Source organism: Sceloporus undulatus, chromosome 1 (assembly GCF_019175285.1).
Source record: "Sceloporus undulatus isolate JIND9_A2432 ecotype Alabama chromosome 1, SceUnd_v1.1, whole genome shotgun sequence".
NCBI classification, from domain to species: domain Eukaryota; kingdom Metazoa; phylum Chordata; class Lepidosauria; order Squamata; family Phrynosomatidae; genus Sceloporus; species Sceloporus undulatus.
This window is the reverse complement of record NC_056522.1, coordinates 220779145-220792803: the sequence shown is the minus strand read 5'-3', so window position 1 is coordinate 220792803 and position 13659 is coordinate 220779145. Positions and strand designations below refer to the sequence as shown.

The 13659-nt window shown below is 42.9% G+C and overlaps 1 protein-coding gene across 3 annotated transcripts in view; it reads right to left on the bottom strand.

Annotated features, from left to right (window-relative positions):
• STAM2 (signal transducing adaptor molecule 2) overlaps window positions 1–11542 on the bottom strand; it is a 31683-nt gene extending 20141 nt beyond the window's left edge. For 2 of the 3 annotated variants that reach the window (XM_042465412.1, XM_042465431.1), the window contains exon 1: window positions 11368–11541. In XM_042465412.1, the coding sequence (XP_042321346.1) occupies window positions 11368–11407 (40 nt within the window). In that variant the 5' untranslated portion in view covers window positions 11408–11541. Of the gene's footprint in view, window positions 1–11367 lie in introns of all 3 variants that reach the window. The other variant, XM_042465422.1, reaches the window with a different exon arrangement.
• Window positions 11543–13659: the final 2117 nt, after the last annotated feature.

The following is a 13659-nucleotide window of genomic DNA, read 5'->3' as shown; positions in this document are numbered from 1 at the left end:
ATAGCAAACTTATCATGGAATTTTCTTGGCAAGACTTGTTCAGAAGGGGTTTGCCTTTGCCTTTATCTGAGGCCAAGAGAGTGTGATTTGCCTGGGAATTCAAAGTCTACTCTCCAGAATTTGAGTGCAACACTCCAACCACTCCACCACACTGGAACTCTTTTATAGGCAATACACACACTAAAATATGATGGGTTTTCAAAGGATAACCTATTCATACACTTTCAGCATCAACTTGAGCTTCATATGAGAATATATAAGTATTTAGTAACAAATTCCTCTGATAAAGTTATTCAGATGTAGGAATCATGGTCACTGCCATCAGTATGAACTGATTTGGAATGCTTCCTTCCGTAAAGTTAGCCTCCAGTTCGCCCAAATGAAAGTACAGGTGCTATTATCAATTGGAGACAAATAGAAAAGCAGGATGACAGGTTTATTAGAAAAGTAATGAAGCATCAAATATGGCCTTAGAGTCAAGTATCATCTTCCATCCAGGAAATGTTTTCACATTTGAGCAAATGGGTGGGGAAAAGGTACCCATTGCTGATTCCTTTCTCCTACCTACAATAAGGACCTTCCAAAACAACATGGAAGGCATCACCAGGGTACAGTGTAAGGGCAGATCTGCTAAGGTGATCTCATCTCCCCATTCCCTTTTGCTTAGGAAGGACACCTACAAATAGGGGGGAAATCTAGATCTATCATCATCATCATGTTTTTTGCCCAGTTTGGGACTTTTTTATATGTTTCAGACGATAACAAGCTAGGCACACAATCATAAGAGAAAGGGAAGAGTGAGAGGTTGGCACTCACTGGGAATTATTCTTGGATGATTGTGTGAGCAATCTACAATCATAGGTTTTCCCCTTGTGCCAAATGCTCAAGGCAGGGATCCAAAGTCCTTTTCCATTGAAGACATTAGCCCCAGTATCTCTCTCAGCTCAACATAGTTACTAAAGCCTTGCCATGTCTTTTCTCTCAGACATATCACTCAAAGTAGGTCAGCTTTGCAGAAGCAATATGCTTTGTTTTTCTACGTGGGCCCTTGGTATCTGCTGGGGTTTGGTCCAGCCCCATCCACCCCAGTACCAATATGCGTGGATGTTCAAGCCCCATTATATGCAAGGGTACAGTAAAACAATGTCTCTTATGCAAAATGGCAAAATCAAGGAATGCTTTTTGAAATCAGTATATATTTAAAAATAGTGCGCCCTTGCCTTACATGGGGATCCGTTCCGAACCCCCTGCATAAGGCAAGTAGTGTGTACGCTCGAGCCCCATTGAATATAGTGTTTTTATAAAAGTTGAAGATTCTTTAAAGAAGCCAACACTTGAAAAGCTCTTGTTGTGGGATATAGTCAAATCTGCCAACACATTTTAGGCCTCTTCATATTTGAGAAAATGAAGCTTCAATCCACCTTGCCAACACAATTCTTGATGATGAGACTTAGGATGAAAGGAAACAAACATGGCCTCAGAACAACATATTACTCTCATTCTCTTTATATAAGTCCTCAAAGCCCTTCTGACATACAAAGAATGCCATTTCCTCTCCAAATGATGGGATGAATTTGGGCAAAAAGTTGGCAAATATACAGTTGTATCATAACTTTTCACAGCTACACTTTTTGGAATGAATGTTGGATGTAAAATCAACATCACTTTGTGCTCCTCAAACCTTCACAATGTTGGATGTATAGACAGAGCAGCAAGACACTTTTCTCACAATCAAAAAGGCTACATTTGGCAATAAAATCCACAGAGATGTCTCCTGAAATGCCTCAACACAATTAGCACTAAATTCAAATTCCAAGGTGAAAAACTGTGTATCACAGGAGTCACCTTTAGGGTAGCCCCCTTCAAAAACCTTTTCAAGAGGATAAAAGGTGCCAATATTGTCAACAGCACTGCCACTTGCCTCTTCAAAATATTTGGCCTTCTTTAAAGTATTTGGCTTTCATTTGGCCTTCATCATGCTATCCTGTATTTAGTCTAAAATACTTCCTACCTGAATCTGATCAATGGAAACCTTCTTATCTGAACATCACTTCTTGAAGGAATTCCAGGTCATCTCATATATCCTCAGAGTGGACCTTTAAACCAGGATTCACCACCAAATCAAAATACCCTTGATTTTTCAAATGTTGCTGTTCCAATACACATGCTTCAGCCATTTGGGCTGAACTAGCTGATCTTGAACTAGCTGATCCTCCCTTTGTAGCAGATGAAGAAGTAATATGATCAACATGTGCAATAACCACGGACCACATGGCCAGTAGGGTGCAATTAACACTATCTGTGTCCATTCTAACTTTATCTTTTTTATTACTCTCTGCAGAACTGGTTATGGCAGAAATTCCCTTTGGCCATGTTGCTGTTACAGCATCTTGCTGTTCAGTATCTATGCTGCCATCTATAGGGGAAAAAATCTTTTTAATTTGGAATTGCTGCCAGAAGCAAACATCATTTGATCCTAATGAGCTGTTCAATGATTAGAAAACCTCCTGATTTAATGACCATTTCAGTTGGCTGATCCTGTGCCTGTTCAAATAATCTACCTGAATGTTTAATGTTCCTTTCAAATACACTACAGAGAGTGATTTTATCATCCTCTCTGCCAAAGCTAAAATTCTGTTCATCTCCCTGATAAGATTAAACAGGAATCTCTAATTTGCCTATCCACCATTTCCTTAACCATTTCCTTCATCTCAGAGATACCTGCTTCTTATACTGAAGCAGCCACTTCCATTTTTGCCGCCGTTTCAAACCATTTAATTGATATCTGGTACCCCCTTATTCTTAGTGCCTCCCCATATCTTGTATCTTCCTAATCAAAATCTCCCCTCTTCCATCTTACCCCTTCTGTCTTATCTGTTTTAAAAATTCAATTCCACTTTTTGTTTCTCTTCTACTGCCAGCCCCTCTGTTTCAGTGTCACATGAAGAAATAAAAGGTTTTCTCAATTCTGACTCCAATAATTCCTGAAAAGAGACTTGCTGGGAAGCAGTCAACTGCTCCATACTACCTTCATCTTTTCTCATTCTATGACTTGGCATGCCAGAAATCTCCCTGGAAGTCAAGATGACAAAACTGAGGCTGTCATACTTTGGACACATCTTGAGAAGAGAGGACTCACTGGGAAAAAACAATAATGCTAAGAAAGGTAGAGGGAAATAGAAAGAGAGGAGAGCTGCATGATAGATGGATGGACTATATTAAGGAGTCATGGGTATGACTTTGCAGGAACTAAGAACAGTGAAGGACAGGGAGTCTTGGAGATGTCTCATCCAGAATGTAGCTATGGGTCAAGATCGACTCGAAAGCAGTTAACAACAACAACAAAGTAGGTAGAGTAGTTTTAAGAGGCTGGATCCTCACTCATTTGCTTCCTCTTTTTGTCTGAGGGCAAGCATGAGTCTTCAATCTCAGCTTCAACCTCTGTATATTTTTTTTCATGGCACCACTAAGTATTGCTGCCATCTCTAAAACCTATCAACTATCTTTGGAATTCAAGAAAGTATAATAGTATAGATGGCGAGAGTGAGGAAACCTCAACCAACTGGCAAGGCAGGATTTTAAAAACTGAGCTGAGAAAGAGAGAGTGGCGTTAAAGTGTTCAACAGAAAAGAACTTTGGATTCCTGCCTTGATCAGCTGGCAGGAGAGGAAAACCATTGAGTGTGGATTGCTCAGGCAGTCATCCAGAGAGCAGCCAGGGGGGAGTATACAGTATTGGCATTGCTCCTCTCTGTTGCTAAATACACAGGAAGTGTGACAAAAGCTTGAGGACAGAAAGCCTCCATTATCCATAAAGGCTATCACTGTGAGGTTTTCAGATAGGGAATGGCAATGTTTTGGGCCCAGGAGAGGCTTTTTTTCCATAAAATTGGGAGTGAAGCAGAAGTGATTTGTGGGCCATCTCCTGTTGGGTTTTTTTTAAAGTCTTTGCTGAGTCTAAAATGATCAGGGGAGAATTCCCAAAGGATTATTAGGGCATTTGTGGAGAGTGGAGGGAATGGGGGAGGGTGCAGTGGAGAGCCCCACTGGCCACCCATTTTGGGCCCAGGAGAGGCCCCCTCCCCTCAAAATAATGTGTTTAAAGAAAATAAAAGAACACAGGAAGTAAACTAAGGATACTTCTTTCCATCTCATGTATATACCAATCTGTAACTCTTAGAAGGCCTGTGAACAAGGTCTCCGTGGCCAGTCTGAAATCCAGGTAAGATCATACAGACATAGATGACACCTCAAGTAACAGGATTTCAAACCATTTAAGGCAGGAATGGGGAACCTATGGCCCCAAGGCCATTTTTGTGGCCCTCATTTTTTAAAAAAAGATTACTTGCCCTCAAATGACCTCAACACTCCCTAGTAGCATGGGAGCAATTGTGCCTCGTTTTCAGTCCTCAGTGGTCTATTTCAAGCCCAGGACATACCTCTGTTTCAAGAAGAAATGATGCAGAAGTCAACTTCTAGGTTATTTCCTGAGCAATGCATGAGATAGGGTGCAGCCCTTCAAGGTCATCTGGGAAAGCAAATATGACCTCCTAACCCATGACTGTTGCATATCTACACTTTCCTTTGGGCTTGGAAGCAGACAAGCAGCCAGCAAAACTGATATACAATTGACATAATGCACACAAGTTTTGACTTCAAAACAACTACATTCTGTACCAACTGAAGTTCTGGATCATCTAGCCCCATGTAAGATGCATTACAATGGTTTAGTATTAGTCCAGACATGAGCAACCAAAGCAAATCCTACAAAGGGGGTAGCAGGGGCTGTATCAACTGTGAGCCCAAATTGGCATAAGGCATTCCTAGCCATCACAACTGCCACCTACACTTCCACAGACAGCACTAAGATTTGAAGTTCTCAGGCTGTTGATTTTGGGCCTTGAGTAACAGAGTAATCTCATGCTCAGAACCAGATGAACAACTCTGTCCTGATTAATCAACTTCCTTACCCATTGCATCACTGTCTTGGTTGGATTATGTTTCAGATTGTTCACCCATTTCAAAACTGCCCCTGAGCAACTACTACAAAGTTCAGCTTCTACCCTCAGATTAGCAGACAGAAAACAGAGGTACAACTGTGTCATGACACTCCAGCTGTTTTTTCCCAGTGGCTTGATATAAATGCTGAAAACCTTAATGGATCAGATGCATCCTTGTGAAATCACACATTATTATTATTCTGTTTATTTATATCCCACCTTCCTTCCAGTACAAAAACTGAAGGCAGCTAACAAATCTGAAACAGTCCAAGTTAAAACATTATAAAACATTAAAAGTTAAAAAACAATTAAACAATTCAAATAATTAAAAACATTACACTGAAATTTTAAAATTTTCCAAATAAAAGCAAAACAGTACCCATATCAATATGCGAAGGCCTGGCAGCATAAAAACGTTTTTATCTGCTGTTGAAAAGAAAGCAAAGATGGAGCCATCCTGGCCTCTCTAGGGAAGGAGTTCCAGAGTTTGGGAGCAGCTACAGAGAAGGCCCTCTCTCTTGTTCCCACCAAACGCTCCTGAGAGGTAGTGGGACAGAGAGAAGGGGCTCCCCTGATGATCTCAGTACTATGTGGGGCTCATACAGGGAGATACAGTCCTTCAAATAGCCTGGACCCAAGCCATATGGGGCTTTATAGGTCAAAACCAGTAAGAAGTCATGAGACAGAACAAAAAATCTTTCAACATCACCAATGGAGTTTGTCCTGTTAAAAGAACTGGGACTACTATAACACACCCCTCACATCTAAACTCACCAAATGATACAGAAGGATAGTATGACTGATGGTATCAAAAACTGTTGAGAGAGACAAGAGAAACAAAAGCGATATATAAATACCTATGTTCCACCAGGGTGGCCAAATCTGTTCTATGTGGACTTTCCCCCTGTACCATTAAAAACAGGCAGGTGTGGAGGTGCTGCTATCCTTTTCTAGTATCTTAAATGAAGAATGGCATGTTGAACTCTAGGTTGTAAAATTATCAAGAACTTAGAGACGGATCCTATTTTGCCAGCAGGGACCTCACTATTGCTTTTTAAGGGAAGCAGGAATTTCCTAAAATCAAATTTCCTTCCCCCCAAAGAGGTATTAACCATTTCTGAAGCCCAAACAACTGCTTTGATCAATATAGTTTTTAATATCCTGGAGAAATAAGGATTTAGAGCAGTGATTCCCAAACATTTGTCCTCCAGAGATTTAGGATTTCAACTCCCAGAAGCCTCAGCCTACTTGGCCAAAAGTCAAGGATTCTGGGAGATGTCCAAAACATCTGATTCCCAAAGTTGAGGAATCACTGATCTAGAGGACAGATGGTAGATTTCAAAACTTCAAACAGCTTGTGCATATCCTCAGTTTGTTGTTGTTGTGTGCCTTCAAGTTGTTTCCAACTTATGTTGTCTCTAAGGTGAGCTATCACAGGTTTTCTTGGCAAATTTCTTCAGAGGGGATTTGTCATTACCATCCCCTGAGACTGAGAGACTGTGACTTGTCCAAGGTCATCCAGTGGGTTTATATGGCCAAGCCAGTATCTGAACCCAAATGTATCCAAAAATAACAAGACAAGACAGTGTCCTAGCTTTATTTGTTTCTTGGCTCTGTCTAAATACAAGACAGCCTCAGTATAACAGCAAAGGAAAATGTCCATACTGATTCCTGCTTTATGGCATTTTATAGATCGAAAGCAAGCAACTTGCTTACGTGAAGCAGAACAATTCACTAGTGTGAGCTTTTTATAATGTTGACTGAGGAAAGCAGAACTAGGGCCTGAAAGCAAAGTCCATCTGCAATGAACTTTCCATATATCAGCCTTACCCTGGGAAGCTAAATCACTAGATCTCTAAAAGCGTGCATTGTCATCTGTAATATGGGTTCCAACTTTCTCTAGACGTATTGCAATTAGCAAGAGCAACAGAGTATCGGAACAGCTTCTCATAAAACATCTATTTCAATGAAAGTTTTAAAGGAATATATTAACAGAATTTATATGTTCACATGTTTGGTGTTCTGACACATAATGCTCAGCTCTATCAGTTCATGATTTTCTCATTACATTTTACTGTTTTAAGACCACGCTAGTGAAGTCTGCAGGGTATGAGCAACCATGCACAGATCTCCAGCTTTCATGTATGAGTCAAACAGCCTACAGCTTTTTCTTCATAGAATCACTTTGACCAACTTGAGAATTTCAAGAACATATTTGTTTCTATAGAGAAACATGTTTTTCAAAAATTATAAACAAAAATAACAATTTCAAAAACATTAGCAACATAACTTGTATTTGTAAGTACATGCCTGGCTTTTAAATACTTTTGTCTGGTACAAAATTCGATCACTGTCTGTTAACAAAGGTGTGCTATGAAATCCGTATTTCATATATGTTGCCCGAACTGCAGTTACCAATAGTTTCCAATTTGCTCATTTTATGACAATTACCACTTCTTAAGTTCTATACAGTTCAGAGCCTACATACCTTGAGGTATGTAGGTAACATCCTCTCTGTTGTATCCCCATACTTTCTGGAGGTCATTTCAGAAGACTCTGAGAGGGACTCACCTTGGCTCTCATTATGACACTAGCACTGTTTGGAACTTGAAAGAAATTCATTGCTATATAGAATATGACCTCCATATCTGCAAGTTCCTGTGGAAATTTGAAACTGTGGATAATAATGAACCCTATTAAAATGAGCACCTTCTGCTGGAAGCACACCATAGAATCACACTGGAGGACCTAGAAAATGCCTAGAGAGAACATACTTTTTTCAGGCGTGGGCAAGCCAAACCATGGTTACTGGTCCCACAGATACAGGAACCATACTGTACATTTTGTTTTTTATCACTTTTTTGTCATGTCAATGGACGTTTCAGCTTTTTCTTCGCAGAAGCATTTTGTTGCCATGCTTTCTAGTTCTTTACTATGTTTGCTGGAGTCTAATGATTAGCTTTTTCATTATTATTTTGAAGTAATTAACATTTTCCTTTATGTCTGGCAGTTTAACTATTCTAGACTTTGAATGGAAAAAAGAGCTATATTAAATTTACTTTCAAATTACATTATACTTTTCAGCCCCAAATCTCTAAACACACAAAGGTTAGCGCCACTATCGTTGCAATCTTATACAGAAATAAGCCCATAGATTCACTCCTAAGTAAGTGTATATAAGGACTAAAATACAATTTCATAATTCTTTGTACACTGACAACTTGTGCTTCTTCTCAGATCTCAAAATATCCACCAATCAGGAATAACAATAGCCAACAGCTGACTACAAGTGATGCCACTGTTACTCATGCAGTATAAAGTGTTGTGTTACGTGTGCAACCATATGACCTGTTGACTAATAGATCCCAGACACAGTCCCTTTCAGTTTTTCAAGATGAAAGATCAACCAGATCACTTACTATGTTAAAGATCCAGTATTCATTTTCTCAACTCTGTGACAGCAATTCAAGTATGCATTCAAGGAAACATATAGGTAACGATAAAGCTTCTTCATGTCCATTTCTAAATAATTTAATCATCACACAGATTGAACAAAAGCCAAATAAATCCATTAATTCCAGCTCAATGTCACAATATGTTTTGCCATAAACATCTTTGCTCCTGCAGTCCAGCTCCAATCACAAGTCTATGTTGTCAAAATTAAGGTCATCATATCTGACCTCCACCTCCAAATAACTCAATCCTCCAAACTACAAAATATGTTCTACAAGTTATTGTTCAGTATGATTTGTTTCTGGGCCTGATTCATGGTGCTGGGGTATACCAATATAGTCTTAAATAGCTCAGAATGACAATATCAAAAGTACATGATCTGTCAATATCAATCCAGAGGCTGAGTAAAGGAGATGGGAGAAACTACTCATGAGAACATTTCATCAAGGAGCAAACACATTCTTGTTCCCCTTGTCTTTGAACAGCTTCAGAATGGAAAGTTTGGCTCAACTTTTGATTTCCATATTTTAACTTCATTTGCTGTTGTTTGTCTCTGTGTTGTTCCTTTCTATAAATTGATTTGTAGGTTCTTTTGTGGTCTTTTAGAGTGGGCCCTTGGTATCTGCTGGGGTTTGGTTCCAGGACCAACTGTAGATACCAAAATCCATGGAGGCTCAAGTCCCATTGTACACAATGACATAGTAAAACAGTATCCCTTATATAAGACAGCCAAATCAAGGTTTGCCTTTGGGAATTTTTTAAACATATATATTTTTCAAGCCATGGATGCTTGAATCTGTGGATTAAGATGGTTACAGAGGAGCTGAGTACATATGACTACTGTATAGTGAAGGCAAGACCAGAACAAGAAACTGCCCTTTACCTTTTACTACTGTGGTGTGGCTGCTTGAGTACAAAACAGATAGCAGTCCAGCAGGCAAACAACAGGACCAGGATTCAGCAGGAAACCCTGAGTCATCCTTGAATTTGCTCTTGGGCAACTCAGGGCCTGAAAAGACAGGCTGCATTAAAGCTGCTTCGGGTCACTTTGGAAGTATGTTGTTTAAATGTCACATGCATCTTAAGAGGCCAGAAGCTGTGCCAAAGCTGCACTCCAAACCTTAGTACTGGAGCATGGCTTTGGCACGGCTTCTGGCCTCTTAGGACGCATACATCATTTAAACAGCATATCTCCAAAGTGACCTGAAGCAGCTTTATTTTGGCCTCTCTGTTTGGGTTCTGATTCAGTTCTGTACTTGAGGGCTGAGAAACAATCGTGCTAATGGGTAGCAGCTCACAGCCAACAGAACATTTAATAAGAGCGGCAGGAACTCTACAGAGACACAGAGCCCCACTGTGACTTTGCATTTAGGCTGCACCACACTGCCAAAATAATCTGGCTTGGCACTGCTTTAACTGCCATGGCTCAATGCTATGGAACTCTGGGAATTGTAGCTTGTTGTGGCACCAGAGCTCTCTCTCACACACATACACACACATATATATTCCCAACCAGGGCTGTATCCCCACTGCAGAAATAATAATGCAGTTTGCTTTAACTCCCCCGGCTCAGAAGTATGGAATTCTAGCAGCTGTAGTTTTGTGAGACATTATTCAGCCTCCTCTGTCAGAGAACCCTGGATCCACTAGAAACTACCATTCCCATGACTCCCTGGCACCAAGCAATGGCTATTAAAGTGGTATCAAACCACTTTGTTTTGGCAGTGCAGATGCAGCCTTAGAAACAGACCAAATACTTTTAAATTGGGAGAAGCAACAGGAAGCTATGCTGAGGACATACTAAAACCAATGACAGTAGGAAACCACATTTGCCCATGGAGAATCACGGATGAATACTTGCCCTGAGGAAAATGGTGGAGAACACTTGCCCACAGAGAAACATAGGGGAAAGCTTTCTCATAGGGAAAGACAGGGAGACGCTTTCCCATAGGCAAAGACAGGAGAGCCCTTTCCCATGGGAAGCCTAGGCAGATACCAGGGCAAGCATTCCCTGATGTTTCCCTATGGGCCACTACTGCCATTTATTTGTTTTGCGCTGCCCCAGTTTTCAGCAGCAGAGTGTTTCCGGAAGAACACTCTCTTAATTTAGGCCGCCATTTCCTCCTCCTCCTCCTCAGCAGGCGACCCAAAACACAACCCAGACAACAGGCAAAGAGAGTCAACACACAACAACGACAACCCCAGGAAGGCTCTGCAACCAAGGAGAGGAGCGACCTCTTTTTCAAATGTCAAGATATTTGGAGAGGAAGAGGAGGAGGAGGGGAGGGCTGGGCTGCGAAGGGCCTTGGCCTCCCTCAACCAGGAAGCCCCCTTCGCCCCAATAGTCCTGTAGACACAGCGCAGCCTGGCGCCACTTTTAACCCAGCTCCAGCCTACAGATCCCTGGGATGTGTAGTTTGCTGAGGCGCCATACATCCCCATGTCCCACAATCCCCCCGTTGTGTGCCTTCGAGGCCCTAAGGCAAACTTATCCCGGGGCTTCCTTGGCATGGTTTGTCCAGAGGAGGTGTGCCATTGCTTTATTCTGAGGCTGAGAGGGGTTCCAGGGCCACAGCCCAACGCTCAGGCCACTACGCCCTCCTTGCGAATCTAGACGTCCAGAAGGGGCCCATAGCACCCGAGGCGGCGCCCAATGCCTGATCCCTGCCATGTGGACGCTCCAGGGACCAAGGTCCGAATGCCAGCTCTGTCCTGAAACCCCTGGGTGACCTTGGGCAATAGTCACACCCTCTCAGCCTCCTCACTGGAAGGGAAAGGGAAACCTCCTCTGGACAAGCCTCGCCAAGGAAGCCCCGGGATAGGCTGGCCTTGGGGTCGCCATGAGTGGGAAAGGGCTTGAAGGCATACAACAGCGGCAAGGGTCGAAGTGAGCGCCCCTCTCCCTCCTTCCTCACCGACGTCCTGCTCGAAGGGGTTCGGGGCGAAGAGCGGCATGGCGGCGGCGGTGGCTGCTGCTCCTCCAAGGAGGGGCTGCGTTCTTCGGAGGGACAGCGGCTGCCCCAGGTGAGCAAGCGACGCGATACGCAACCCGCGCCAGCCACGCCCCCTCTCCCTCTCTTTTCCACCTCCAACTTCCTCTTCCGCCCGACACATGACGCCGAGGAAGGACCCGCGCCCCGCCCACTTTAGGGCGGCTAGCCGAGTGCCTGAGCATCCTCGCGCGTTATAGGAAATCGAAGGCCGGCCCGGGCGAAGTGAAGGGAGGTTGTGACAATTTAACACCCCTCCCTCCCTCGTGTCTTCTCTGTTAAACGTTATGAGGGGGCACTTCGACAACTAGACAGGCAATGCGGTAGACACCTAGACAGGGGTCCTAAGGAAGGAGACGCGCATAAAGGTAGAGGGCCACTTTAGCTCAGTGCCAACCATAGAGGTAGAAAATATAGACTGGCTCACTTCACCGGCGTTAAGGGGCCAAAGTCCGTTGGCTTTCCGCTCTCAACTTCCGGGACAAATTAAAAGAGATATTGCCATAGAGGTATGAAAACATTAGAACGACGTCTGTATGGATAGAGGCCAGAGGGCCTCATGGCCGCAAAAATGGAGGGCCTTCGAGGAAAAAATGGAGGATATCCCCAAAGAACAAAGTTCAAAACACACATACAAATATGAAATCCATTTCATTTGCTTTATTCACAGCTACATATTACATATATATTCTTTATTTCATTATGACAGTATGTTGTTGTTGTGTGCTTTCAAGCCGTTTCTGACTTATGGCGACCCAAAGGTGAACCTAATTGGGTTTTTCTTGGCAAGATTTGTTCAGAGGAGGTTTGCCTTTGCTTTCCTCTGAGGCTGTGACTTGCCCAAGGTCACCCAGTCAGGATTTGAACCCTAGCCTCCCAGAGTCCTAATCCAAGATTCAAACCACTACACCACACTGGCTCTCGAGTACATTTTATTATGTACTCAGCCATATTTACCCAGCGGGTAACCTTTGGCAAGTCACAAACCCTCAGCCTCCAAGAAAGACAAGGGCAAACTTGAATAGATCTTGCCAAGAAAGCCCTCGGATAGGGTTGGCTAATTCAGAACTGACGCGAAAGCACATGATGACAACAAGGAAAAGGCCAGCTTTAGGACCAACTCTTGTTGCGTGAGGCAAAATAGAAGATCGCACACATAGACACATCTACATAAGCTAACTGGAGTGGTAAGTTGAACCTTGTATCAACAGTAGTGACAGGAGAGCAGCCTATCTTAGCAGGCGCAGGTAGGGTTGCCATAATTCTGGACCTCGAAACTGGGACAAATGTACGACAAAAGTAGGACAAAATTTTCAAATGTAAGACATATTTTGTAAAAATGAAGGACACGCAAAAAAAATGATGCTTTTTTTAAAGTGTTAATATAAATGCATGTTTCTTAGGCATGATCAAAATGGAGGACATTTTGACATTGTTCCAAGACAGATGGCAGAAATGGACTTCCCTTTCTGGCCAACCTGCCTCCCCCATTCCAAACAGCACATTTGGGCATTGAAGAGGAGGAAGAGTGGAAAAGGCAGAGGAGGAGGAAGAGGAGAAGAAGGAGGAGGAAGAAGAGGAGGAAGTAGAGAGGAAGAAGAAGGGGAGGAAGAAGAGGAGGAAGTAGAGAGGAAGAAGAAGGGGAGGAAGAGGGGAAGAAGAGGAGGAGGAGAAGAGGAGGAGGAGGAAGATGAAGAAGGGGAGGAAAAGGAGGAAGAAGGGGAGGAAGGAGCAGAGGAGGAAGAAGAAGAGGAGGAAAAAGATGAAGAAGAAGGGGAGGAAGAGGAGGAGGAAGAGGAGAAGAAGAAGAGGAGGAGGAAGAAGAAGAGGAAGTAGAGAGGAAGAAGAAGGGGAGGAAGAGGGGAAGAAGAGGAGGAGGAGAAGAAGAGGAGGAGGAAGATGAAGAAGAAGGGGAGGAAAAGGAGGAAGAAGGGGAGGAAGGAGCAGAGGAGGAAGAAGAAGAGGAGGAAAAAGATGAAGAAGAAGGGGAGGAAGAGGAGAAGAAGAAGAGGAGGAGGAAGAAGAAGAGGAAGAAGGGGAGGAAGAAAAGGAGGAGGACAGGAAGAAGAAGAAGAGGAGGAAAAAGATGAAGAAGAAAGGAAGAGGAGGAGGAAGAAGAAGGGGAGGAAGAAAAGGAGGAGGAGAGGAGGCAGAAGGAGTAGGAGAAAGAGGAAAGGCTCTTTCCCCTGCCTGGCTTTCTCCGCCAGCGACGGAAGA